Source organism: Vipera ursinii (assembly GCF_947247035.1).
Source record: "Vipera ursinii genome assembly, chromosome: 2".
Taxonomy (NCBI): Eukaryota; Metazoa; Chordata; class Lepidosauria; order Squamata; family Viperidae; genus Vipera; species Vipera ursinii.
In genome coordinates, this window is record NC_139513.1 from 225111653 (window position 1) to 225125062 (window position 13410).

The 13410-nt window shown below is 37.3% G+C and overlaps 1 protein-coding gene across 1 annotated transcript in view; it reads right to left on the minus strand.

Annotated features, from left to right (window-relative positions):
- DOCK8 (dedicator of cytokinesis 8) overlaps window positions 1–13410 on the minus strand; it is a gene marked incomplete at its 5' end in the record, with an annotated part of 101506 nt that overhangs the window by 52139 nt on the left and 35957 nt on the right. The window contains 5 exons of the mRNA XM_083352568.1: window positions 1468–1563; window positions 2431–2532; window positions 3836–3974; window positions 4830–4900; window positions 6113–6230. Of these exons, the coding sequence (XP_083208694.1) occupies window positions 1468–1563; window positions 2431–2532; window positions 3836–3974; window positions 4830–4900; window positions 6113–6230 (526 nt within the window). The remainder of the gene's footprint in view (window positions 1–1467; window positions 1564–2430; window positions 2533–3835; window positions 3975–4829; window positions 4901–6112; window positions 6231–13410) is intronic.

A 13410-nucleotide genomic window follows, 5' to 3' on the forward strand; every position in this document is an offset into this window, starting at 1 on the left:
TATAATGCATAGTTAAACAGTTTCAATCTTCAGAACCAATCTAGGTCTTGCAGAAACCAAGTTTTAAAGTCTTCCCAATCTTGATATATCTAGTCTAAGAGCTAATGTCTTTTAATTCAGAGGTCCCCAACCTTTGAGGCACCAGGGACCGGTTCTGTGGAGAGAGGTTTTTCCGCAGACCGGAGGGAGCGTGGTTTTGTGTGCTGCCTGCATCCTACAGATGAGGCTTTGCTTGTTTGTGCGGACCAGTTGCTAGCATGCCGCGGCCCGGTACTGGTACATGGAGTAGGGGGTGGGGATCCCTGTTTTTATTAACAATATTTTTAAAATCCAAAACTATTATGATCCATCTCAACAAACTTGTGTAATTTTTTAAAGAACTATAATCTTAGATGCTTTATTTTGAAGCCATGAAATAATGTCAGTGTTATGTATTGATGTAAATTACTTGGAAACCGTTAGTAATAGTTAACCGCTGTGTCTGTTTAAACTCCAGACTGCTTGTCTCCAGAATTGTTAACTTGTGTTTTAGGTGGGAAATACTGCTTTAATTCCATTGGCCGCCGCCTAGCGGTGGTCCATATAAATGGAAGTTAAGCCGCAGTTAGTCTGCTTCTGTGTTAACCTAATAAATGTGTTGCTGTTTCACCTTACTGCCTCGGCAATGCCTCACCGATTCCGATACTTAACATGCAACATTTGCAGGCCAGTATTATTATTCTTTTTTCTCTTGCAAAGACTCTGGCTCTCCAGATCAACTTGCAAGCTTATTTGCATATATACAGTATAATATCAATGAATGCAATTAAACTCTGCGAATATCAGTATTTTTCTTCAGCAAGATTAAAAGAGATGCAGAAAGGAATCTTTAGGAGAAAAAATGCCCATGAGGAAAAAAAATAAGAACTTTTCATCCTCAAGTTGAGGATGAAATTGCTTTAGTTCTTCAAATTACATCTGGACCTTGTTTGACATAACCCTGGCACAGCTAATGTTAGTCACAGTTCCTTAGTCATTGAAATCAATTGTTTTAAAGCTATGAAGCAGCTGCCAAAAGAGGTGTATAAATCTTTGCTGACTGTTTAGAGTAGACCACTTAGGTACCAGTTTAGATCACTTAGGTACTCTACTTTTTTAATATGTGAATTTAGTTAAAAGCTATAAGACCATTTTCATCTAGAAGGCTGCTTTAATCACTCAACAGTGTGATTATATCCTAATCTAAAAGCTGCACAAAAGAATCATGGAATTACACATTTACACAAGATGTATTATCTTTCCAGCTCACCTTTTTTGCGGTTTAACTAGAAAGACAATGGTTAATCTACTTAGGCTTTCTGTATTTGGTAACCTCAGCTTTGTGAAATCTGAAGTTTTGAAGATAAGAAATTGAAGTTAAAAAATGAATTCAAAAAAGAAAAAAATATTAATTTTTGCATGAATGGACCGCCCCTCCAAATTTCTTACCTGGGTATGAACTGATGATATACCTTGCACTTCCACGTTAAATACTCCCTTGTGTCCTTCCACCCATTTAATAGGAGGAGACTGTGGAGGAACTTTCTATATGGAAGACGAAATTGGTTGTCAAAAGATATGTGATGACAATACAAAAGACACTGAATTCATGTTTATGTTTACTTAATGTTGAGTGTTTTTCACTGAACACAAAATGTTACAGGTAACATTTTAACAGGTGCCACTTCAATTCAGACCATTTCCAGTCTATTACACTGATGCAGTTATGGCATCCTCCCCAATATGGCACCCTTTAAAGATATTCTTCCCGCAAAATAAGTCAATTTCAATCATTCTTGCTTACTATAATGATATGTGGCTAGTGCACCTAAAAGAATAAACGAATAATTCAAAAATATCTATCATGTAACCAAATGAGCCAAATGCAGAATTACCACTAAATGTTTTGATGTATTTTATTCAAAATAAATACCCAGTTCATTATTGGTATTTACAATGGCTGTAAATAAAACCACTCATATTTCACATTACAGAATCAGATTGTCTCTCCCCAATAATTCTGTTATTTAAATATTATGAGACAGCAGTTTTCAAAATGTGTGGTCTGGGGCCCCCAGGATGGTAGTTGTATTAAAAACAAATAAATATTTTAAAAATTCTCCATTTTAATGTCTAATATAGTAAATATTGATAGACATAACCCATTTAAATCAAAGTTCTCAATCATTTTTTTAAATGTACACAAATCTTAAGACAAAAACCATTGAGAACCATTATTCTAATATTGAGAACCATTGAGAACCATTATTCTGTATCTTTGTGTCTTTAAATTACATGCCTTTGTATATGTTCTTCCATTTAAGGAAGGCAAATGTTATAATATTAGGAGAAAAATGTTAACTGTGTCCTTTTCATTGGGCAAAAATGATTCTTGGTGTTCCTCCTCATTACCTCTGCAGAGTGCATTGAATAGTTGGCAGGCAGTTTATCCAAAGCAACAGGCAGGCAATAATGTTCTGTTTGGAACCGATCATTTAACAGAATTGGCAGCCACTGAAACAGATTTAAGAGAGAAAGAGTTATATCATTACTGCATGAACGATTGATAAGGTTTAATTACATTCTAAGAAAATGGATTAGAAATCAATTGAAATTTGTTCCTTTCCACATTTGTTCTTGCAAAGACCTTTACTGTCTACCAGTTTCATTATTGGCATTCAAATGCAATTACTGGGATTTCTGCCTCCAAACTACCCCTCTGTAAAACTACTGGTTTTCTGAATACCCCCTCCTGCCCCCAAATCAAAAAGTTTTTCAAGAATCCAACATAATGTATGGAGAAGATCCCATGGGTAAGTTATATGCTTTTGTACCAGAGTTTTCACTTTCCCTCATCTAGCCCATTCCTAGCCCAAATGGCAGGCATGTACATCGTGCATGATAATAAATGTATATGATATACATCCCATGGATGTTATATGTGTTGCAAATTATGAGATATAGGTAATCTGTGGCAAAATAACATCAGATAGAATTTAAGTTAAAATCTCTGCATAAAACCTTGACTGACACACAAAATGTGATATTACATATAGTTGTTTGTTGTGATATTTTGTTATGCATGTACCTGTCCTATGCAATACATGTAATACTAAGAAGACATACAATATACAAGAAAGCCCTTACATGTATTTAATAAAGTAAACCACTAGAGCTTTTGCTACAATACATTTGTTAGTCCTTAAGGTGGTACAAAGCTCTCTGTTGTATTTTGTGCAAAAGATTACTTCACTGACACTTATGAAAAGTGTGCAACATAGACCCAGACACATTAAAGAGATGACCTCAAAATGTGTCAAGTTTTACTTTAACAAATGGATAGAGATTTGTGCAATAAATATGCAACACAAGTGATAAACAAATTGCTTGCTTCCACTGACAATTACACATAATTTGCACATTGAGTGGTAAGATATAATTTATGTTTCACACATGCTTCTTTGAAATTTTGCTTCTGTATCATGGACAGAAGGTTCTCAGCATGTGACAGAGCGTCACCAAGTTAGTGTCTGGATCCAAAAGTAAAGCAGGATTGGGCCACCTGGAGGGTGACACCATAAAACCCCAGGGAGTAGGCTAGATTAGGAAAAAGGCAACGACAAACTGTTTCTATACATTTGCCAAGAAAATAATGCCAATTTTTATATTGTTGCCAAGAAAAATTACCTTCATGTGTCCATGAGCTCACCAGGAGTCAAGCTAAACTCAAATGTAATTTTACAGTTCTTTCAGTTGCCAGAAACAATGAAAAATTCATTTTTTCCAAGAATTTGCTGATAGACCAAAACTGACTTACTGAATAACCCAGGAGAGTTTCTACCGAAGCTCCCTGTTTTGCCTGACAGCTGATGTGGTAAAATGTGAACAGCAGATGGTGTTTGTCTGTCAGTTTAGCCGGGAGTTTAATTTTCACTTCTTCATAAAAATCAGGACACCTGTATTTTTTAAAAGAAAAAAATATCTTTATTTCTATATTTGTATTAATATGTAAGCAGTAAACATAAAGCCTTCTTTAAAGAACTGCAAGTTTCTTTACCTATTTATTAGTTTTAGTGTATAACATATCATAAGATTTGTGATAATATAAATCTGTCACAGAGATCATAAATAATGAAAACAAATAGGAATTGTAATAGAATTTATAGATCCAACCTATGTTGAAGAAAAGACCAAGGAATTGCTGCTTTAAGTCCAGAAGAAAATGAAATCTATATTCATATATGCAAAATATAAAATTGTTTACAAGTACATATAATTAAAATCTGATTTATTTGATCAGTGTAGACCAAAATCACCATAGGTTTATTTTGCAGTAATGGGGAAGCACAATTTTGTCCTGCCACGTTTAATAGTAGTTAACTATTGAATTAATGGTGATATTAACATGGAAATTATTCCTACATTTTTAAATCCAAAATTGACAATTCTGTCCCTATCTACAATTAACATCACTACACTGAATGTTAAGTAAAATTGCGCTTAAGGGAAGTCACACTTACATGGAAGACAAAGCAACAGTATGGTTAATTCCTGATTATGCTGTACAACTACTCTCAAGGAACACAAAACACTATCTTAACTTTTCACATGCCTTAACTTTTTTCGGAATTCCATGTTTCAGGGTTTTTGTTGTTTCAAGACAATAAATACAAAGTAATTGTTTTAATTACTGAATGTACACCTTTCATGAAATGGTTTATCTCATTTTTTAGCCAGCATTTATAATTAATTACTCATTGTTATGCAAATATATTTAGGCCTAAGGATACAGATGGTAATAATGACCTTACTTGTTATGATATGTCACAGGAGTATAAATCTCTTGTACAAACTCTGGCCCTGTAGATTTTCCAAATATGACCTACACAGCAAAACATAATCCATTGAAAAAAACATACTAAAAAGTTACTAAGAGCCAAATATTTTTTGGCAGATTTTACCAATTATTTGAAATTGGCAATATTGATTTTATTTCTGATAAAATATAAAATCATAAAATAGATATGTTATGTTGTCATTTATTTAACTGGTGACACAGAAACACAGATTTTAAATTGTAAAACAGTTGGCATCCATCTTCTTAGAAAGGAATAGATATGTATCCCCCTTCTCCATCAAATAACTGGTTTTTATATACATCTTTTATACATTTTTTATTTTTATACCTCTTTTATAGTGTCCAGCACCCACTGGCTGGACACTATAAAAGATGATACTGAGATGCGGATGTGAAGGAGGTAGTGAGAGACAGAGGGGCATGGAGAGTACTGATCCACAGAGTGGCCGAGGGTCAGACAATGGCTGAATGGCTGATGACCACAATGCTTCATCAAACCATGTTTTGCAGCCCCCAGACATCCTCAGGGATTATACAACTGAAAGCTTTGCCACAAAATTTCAACTGTTAGTGGCAAAAAGCTAGTCAACCTGGCTTTAAAATAAATGTGAAGAGCTCCTGGGATGTATGTAAAAGAAAGTTCCAATCAAGTGAAATTGAGCATTTTATTCTATAGATAGCTATTAAATGGAAAGTCCAACCATAGTTGATCAAAGTAATGCTTTAGCACATGAATTATCAGAGCATAGCTAATTTTGATTCTTTGATCGTACAGATAGTCCTTGATATGTGACCAGTCACTTAACAGCCATTCAAAGTTACGACATGCTCCCCAACAGCCAAATAAAACCCCATTTTGAAGTTATGGCTGCAGCAAAGTTTCCCCCGCATATCCCCCCCCCCGGCCAGGAGCCCACAGTGCTTGGGCCTGCTCCCCGTACACTTGTCACCCATTGCACAATTACAGTTCTGAACACCAGAATGCAATTTGGCCTCTGTAAGTCCAGAATTGCATCATGCAACCCAGAGAGAAATCTCCAAGGCCCTGCTGAATGCTTGCTAGGCTGAAAAAAATATCTCCTAAATGGAAGGAGTGCCAACGTTCTGGAAATTTTGGTTTTATCCAAAGATAATTGGAAGCATTTGTTGCAGAGAAGAGCCAATGTATGGGAAATCTGTATGGAAAACATAATTCTGCACAAACTGAACAGGCAAAAGAACAAAAGACTTTCTTACTGGCATTGCACAGGTAGGATTTTCTCCACACATATACTGAATCTTAATGGTAATGTTTCGTCCTGAAGCCAAGCGGTTTGCAAAATTCAACCGCTGTGGATACACATAAAGAAGATTTCTGTGGGGAGAGAAGGATGATAACGATGATCATTTTAATGTTTCACTTTTCTTTTCCTCATCAGCAATATTTCTTTTTTCCCCATACAAATACTAATGTACAAAAATCCTGAAAGTGGATTTCACTGTTTTAAGGCAAAGAAATGCACTTTTTCTTTTAGATTATCCCTTTTAGAAAACCAGAATAAACATTTGTCTCCAAGTACAAGGATGAAAAAATAACTTTGTAATCTATTTTCTAGATTATCTGGCAAGTAAAAGAATATGTTTCTCTCCCAAATTATTTATTTTAGAAACAAAACAATCAAAGGTAAAAAAAAAGATGTAAAAGAAAGATATTTTGTGGCGGGGACACAAAATTGACAAGATGGTGGACAGAGCATCACAATGCAAATCTCATTCTCTTTTGAATGCAAAAGATATACCATACATACAAATGGGTGAGGCTTGGATTGTGACATTGTACTTGCCTTCTTGCCAATTTTGACAAAACCTTATCCTGTGAATGGTACTGATGCTAAAGAAAATAAAGTTCAGACCATGCAACTGGTAATTGAGGGAGAAAAGAATGCAATTCTAAAGCAATTTTATTTCAAAATTAATGAACTCCTTTCCAGAAAGGAAAGGAAATCCTAAAGTAGTTTAGAGTGTGGGTATGCAAGTGATATTGGATATTCTTTGACATTCGCAATGGAATGTTTTAATAAGGTAATCATCTGGTTGAAACTGGAGATCTGGTGTAGATCCTATTTTTAACACCAAAATTTATCCACTTATCCTCATGAGCAGAATGTCAAAGTTTAGTTCCACAAAATCAAAAGATTTTAGAAGGGCCCCCCACTAATATAAGATGAACCCACTCACTTTGCACTGATATCTCACCCCCTCATCCTTCATTTTACAAAAAAATATTAAAACACCATCCATCTAAAGATAGACTATTCCTAAGCTAGGATTTATTTAGGGGGTGGCTGTCTTAATAATAAATATGTTAAAACTATAACTTGATAAATGGGAAGATTTTCTAATACAGTTAGGTATACAGGTTCACACACAGTTACCAAGACACCATAATTCTCATGACTTCCTTATTATATCATTACAGTATGTCAGAATTGGTGAATCAGCTGAAAGTACTGCAATAAACAAACAGGTCACAGATGAATATTTTATTTCTTATGATGTAAATTATGTTATGATAAAAAAGTGGTCAGATTTGATTTAAATTCAATAAAGAACATTTTTTTCTGAAAGTACAAATATAAGCGTAAGAGATAAAGTATGTTCTGGTTGCATACCAGGAAATATTTCTTCAGCAGATTGATATTTAATGTATTTTCTGTCTTTATCTTACTTAAAAAAATGAAATTGTAAAGCAATTTGTTTAAATAAGTAAAACGTAATACTACAGAATTAATTCTCCACCCTTCCTCTTTGTAATCCCTTTCTAAAAATATTTTGTCCTATTGAATGCCTTCTTTCTTGCTGAGAAGCAGAGAGGGTTAAAAATAAGGCAATTCCTCCATTTGAAGAGATCAATTTTAAACTAAAATTTGAGGGGGAAGGTTGACCTATCTTTATAATCTCTAGAAGCCAAAACCAATCATAAACCCCAAGAAAACAAATCAAACAATGAGGTAGGCAGAGACGAGAAAAATGAAAAACCCAAACAACAAGCAGGAGATGCAGGAAACGTACTCAGGAACGGACATAAAAGTCTTAAATGCTTATATACAAATGCTCAAAGCTTGGAGAACAAACAGGGTGAACTAGAAGCAATAGTACACAATGGAGGGTATGACATAGGTGGCAATACAAAAACCTGGTGGGATGAAACCCATGAATAAAATGGACTGATGGATGGATTGTTCAAAAGAAACAGGTCTACAAAAAGAGGAGAGGGAGTTGCACTATATGTTAGAGAACGCTACATATCTACAGAAATGCACATAATCCAAGATAAAATCTTTCCAGAATGTATATGGGTCAATATAAAAGAGAAAAAAATTAACATAGGTGTATATTACATTACCATAGGTTTATATTACAACTCTTTGCCAACCAATTAACAAATGTATGTAGGAAGCATACCACAATAGTAATGGGTGACTTCAACTATCCAGATATCAATTGGGAGACAAACTCTGCAGCAAGTAGGAGATCAAACAGATTCCTAACCAACCTAGCCGACAAATTTGTCATCCAAAAGGTGGAGGAGGGAACTAGATATAAAGCCATACTAGACTTAATTCTAATTAACAGAGAAGAAGTGACAAAGTTGAAGTTGCCGGAACCTTGGGCGAAAGTGACGTCATACTGGAATTTAATATAATGCAAACACTAGCAACAGAAAACAATACAACCAGTGTCCTGATCTTCAAAAGAGCTGACTTTAACAAACTCAGAGAGAACCTAGGAATGATCCTATGGATGAAAATCCTAAAGGGGAAAACAACCCAAGAAGCAAGGGAAACTGAAAAATGCGATCATAAAAGCCCAGACCAGCACAATACCACTGAAAAAGAAAAACAAGAAATTCAAGAAAAAACCAGCATGGCTGCGCAAAGAACTCTCTGACAAACTGAAAGACAAAAAAGACAAATACAAAAAATGAAAAGAGGGGCACATAACTAAGGCCGATTATCAGCAGACAGCCAGAACATGCAAAGATGAAGTCAGGAAAGCAAAGGCTCAGAACGAACAAATAGTTGCAACAGAAGTCATGGATAATAAGAGAAGTTTCTTCCAACATATTAACAAGAAAAAAGTCAAGGAAACTATAGGTCCACTAAAGAGAGAAGATGGCAAGGAAATAACAAGCAACAGGGAGAAAGTAGAGCTGCTTAACTCATACTTTGGATCAGTCTTCACACAAAAAGAAACTATAGCCCAACATACCAAAAAACCCACTGCAAAAGATAAATTAGAAACAAAAATTAAAATAAGCAAGAAGTTAGTAAGAGAACACCTATCCGACCTTGACGAATATAAATCACCAGGGCCTGACAATTACAACCCAGAGTTCTGAAGGAGCTGGCACATTTTAACTCAGAACCATTGCACCACATCTTTCAAAAATCCTGGAGCACCGGGGAAGTACTTGAGGAATGGAAAAGGGCTGATATGGTTCCCATCTTCAAGAAAGGAAAAAAATGGACCCAGGAAACTACAGACCAATCAGTTTAATATCAATACCTGGGAAGATCCTAGAAAAGATAATCAAAAAACAGATCTGCGAACAACTAGAAGCAAACAAAGTTAGAACTAGTAGCCAGCACGGGTCTGTTAAAAACAGATCATGCTAAACCAATCTTATTTCATCCTTCGACAAAATGACTAAACTAATAGACCAGCGAAATACTGTGGATGTAGTATACTTAGACTTCAGTAAGGCATTTGATAAAGTAAACCACCTTCCTACTCCTTGGTAAGCTAGAAAAAGGTGAAATAGACAACATCACCACCAGATGGATCTGTAGCTGGCTGGCAAACCGTACTCAACGAGTAGTCCTCAATGGCACTATATTCACATGGAAAGAAGTAAGCAATGGGGTACCACAAGGCTCCGTCTTAGGCCCAGTACTCTTCAATATCTTCATCAATGACTTAGATGAGGGAATTGAAGGGGAACTCATCAAATTTTCAGATGACACCAAACTGGCAGGAGTAGCCAACACCCCATAAGACAAACTCAGGATCCAAAAAGATCTTGATAAACTTGAACAATGGGCCCTATCCAACAAAATGAGTTTCAATGTGGAGAAAAGCAAAGTTTTAGGCAGGAAAAATCAAAGCTACAAGTAGAGATTGGGCAAGACCTGGCTTAAAAATAGTAACTGTAAGAGGGACCTTGGAGTCCTAGTGAACGATCACTTAACCATGAGCCAGCAGTGTTTAGCAACAGCCAAAAAAGCTAATACAAGCCTGGGTTGTATAAACAGAGGCATAGAATCAAGATCATGTGAGGTATTAGTACCACTTTATAAAACTCTAGTAAGACCACACCTGGAATACTGCAACTGGTCACTATATCACTAAAAAGATGTTTAGAGTTTGGAAAAAATTCAGAGAAGAGCAACTAAGATGATCAAAGGCCTGGAGACTAAAACATATGAAGAATGGCTGCAGGACTTGGGTTTGGCTAGTCTAAAGAAAAGAAGAAATAGGGGAGACATGATAGCAGTATTCCACTATTTGAGGGGCTGCCACAAAGAAGAGGGGGCCACATTATTCACCGAAGCGCCAGAGGGCAGGACAAGAAACAATGGTTGGAAACTGATCAAAGAGAGAGCAACCTGGAATTAAGGAGAAACTTCCTGACAGTGAGGATAGCTTGCCCCCAGAAATCGTGGACACTCCATCACTGGAGATTTTTAAAAAGAGGCTAGACAGTCACTTGTCTGAGATGGTATACAGGTTCTCCTGCTTGAGCAGGGAGCTGGACTAAAAGACCTCTAAGGTCCCTTCCATTTCTATTCTATTCTATTCTATTCTATTCTATTCTATTCTATTCTATTCTATTCTATTCTATTCTATTCTATTCTATTCTGTACAAAATTGCTTATAGGTTTGTTTCTGAAGGTAGATAATTTCTTGAATAATCTCCACATTTGAAAGAGAATATTATTGAACTTCATGCACACACAAGCTCTCTCCAGAAAACAGTGTGCATGTACAAATCAGCAGTCCTGTTTTGTAAGTAGCAGCACTGTTGACAGCAATACATATTAACTATACCATACAACACTCTAGATGCACTTTTGCAGAGGAACTTACAACTGATATACACAAAACATAGGCATCTATGGACAGCAAATCTCACAAATCCCCATTTTCTTATTCTTTCAAAGCCAAGATTTTTTCTTAACCTGATTCGGATATGTCTTTGTGTGAATTTTTATCTGTTTAAACTTGCATCTACCCTACAGGCAGTTTTTGATGCATAAAATATTGAGTGTAACTATTCATATTTTACTGTCTATGGTAAACAAAGGCATGACCTTTTTTATTATAGGTCGCGCACACACACGCGCGCGCGCACACACACACACACAATTTGTTAGGAAATCAGCTTAAGCCTATTCAAGTCTGTATTTCTGGAGAATTCTAAGGAATATTCTGAATAATTTCCTAAACTAAGGAAAAGGCAAACTGGTATAACCCTGTTATTGATGGTTCTTCCATTTCTTCCTGCTCTGCTAACTTTTGTTTCATGATGTAGTAAAGGATATAGCTACAATGCAACGAGTTTAGGAAAAGTGAGGACTCTCTGTATGTTTTTTCCAGCTGAGAAAAATAACAGATTAGGATAAATTAAAAATGAATATTCATTCAATCTAGGTCTTGGTATTTATTTTCCTCTGAATTTCAGCAGGAAACAAAAAGAGGAACGAACAGTAGGAACTTGGCACAAACCCAAATCATGCCAGAGCCACTGAAAGTTGGTAAGGGGAACTGAGTCCTAGTTTTCCATTTTTTCCATTTTCAATCATCTTTGTTTCATGAAATTTTCATTTTCTGCTTCTTATAGTCTAACACAGACATGTCAAACACAAGGCCCAGGGGCCGGATCTGGCCCGCGAAGTGGTTTCATGTGGCCCGCGAAGCCATCCTGGAAACAGTGAGGGAACAGTGGCCCAGAGACCCTCCTTCTGCCAGAGACCCTCAGATATGTCCCACTCCTGCCCAGGCCCCCATAGGCCCCCTTGATGCCAACAATGTGGAGCTGGCCACGCCCACCCAGTAGGCCACACGCACTCTAGCCATGCCCACCCAGTGGGCCACGCCCACCTTGGCCATACCCACCCGGCCCCCTGAGGGCAACCACAATGCTGATGCATCCCTCAATGAAATTGAGTTTAACACCCCTGGTCTAACAAGTACAGATTAAGCAAAACCTGGCTCAAAAACAGTAACTGTGAGAGAGTCCTTGGAGTCCTAGTGGTTCAGTTAAACATGAGCCAGCAGTGGGTGGCAGCAGCCAAAAAAAGCTAATACAATCCTTGGTTGTATAAACAGAGGCATAGAATTAAAATCACATGAAGTATTAGTACCATTTGATAAATCCTTAGTAAGGCCACACCTAGAATACTGCATTCAGGGACTTCCGCTGGCGGCGCGGCGCCGAAGACAGCCTCCCCTGGCTGCCCGCGGCTCAGCTGTTTGTTTTTTCGCCCGAAACAGCGCCGATCAGCTGTTCGGGCGAAATTGAAGCCCCCTCCTCGGGAGAAGAGGAGGGGGTGAGGCCCCAGGTAGGGGTAGAGTTCTCCGAGGCCGCCTGAGCTTCGAGCTTGGGCGGCTGAAGGATCGAACTCCCCCGAAGCCTGGGTTGCTCCCAGCTGGCCGTCGTCTCTGCTCCGAACTTCCTGGAGCAGAGCCAGGCGTCTGCGAACCATCCCTGCCTGAAGAAAGGACTATGATTTAAAGGAGCAGGCAGAGCGGTACAAGAGGAAAAGGTGAAGAGGACTATTTTACTGTACTCTCTAACTTGTTGGACTTTTTAAACTTTAATTGAAAGTGCGTCATAATTGAGGATTAAAAGATGGCGGCTAAACCTCCCTCTAAAACTCTTCAGAGTGGAGGATCCTCGCCGGTGCAACAATCATCACTACAGGCATTGCACCCTCCTGAAGTGCTGACATCGAAGGATTTGCGAGATGCCTTGGATAAACATGCCCAGGTACTTTTGGAATCAATTAATCAATCAATTGCTGATAAATTTGCACAGATGGAGGAGAAATTGGAGAAATTTGAGGAAAGAATGGAAGAGAGGATGGAACAGAAGTACAGCGTGATGAAGGTAGACATTTTGACTTCAGTGCATAAAGTGGCGGAATGTGTGGAAGATTTAGATGAAAAAGTGGATGATTTGGCTCAAAGGAATGCTATACTAGAAGTAAAAGCACGGGAGAATGAAATTGAAAGAGGCAAGTTGGAAAGGGAGTTAAGCCATGCCCAATATTACCAGATGCAGTTTGCTGTCAGAATTAGAGGCTTAAAAGAGAATGTTAAAGAAGATTTAAAGCAGCTGATCTCTGAGGCTCTCGAAGGGGTATTGAACCAGCCAGCATCTGAAATAAGAGCAGCTATGGATAAAGTGTTTTGGGTGAATTCATGGATTGCCAGACAGAGAAAGTTGCCTAGAGATGTGGTGGTTTATTTTGCAAAAAGAGAAATTAGAG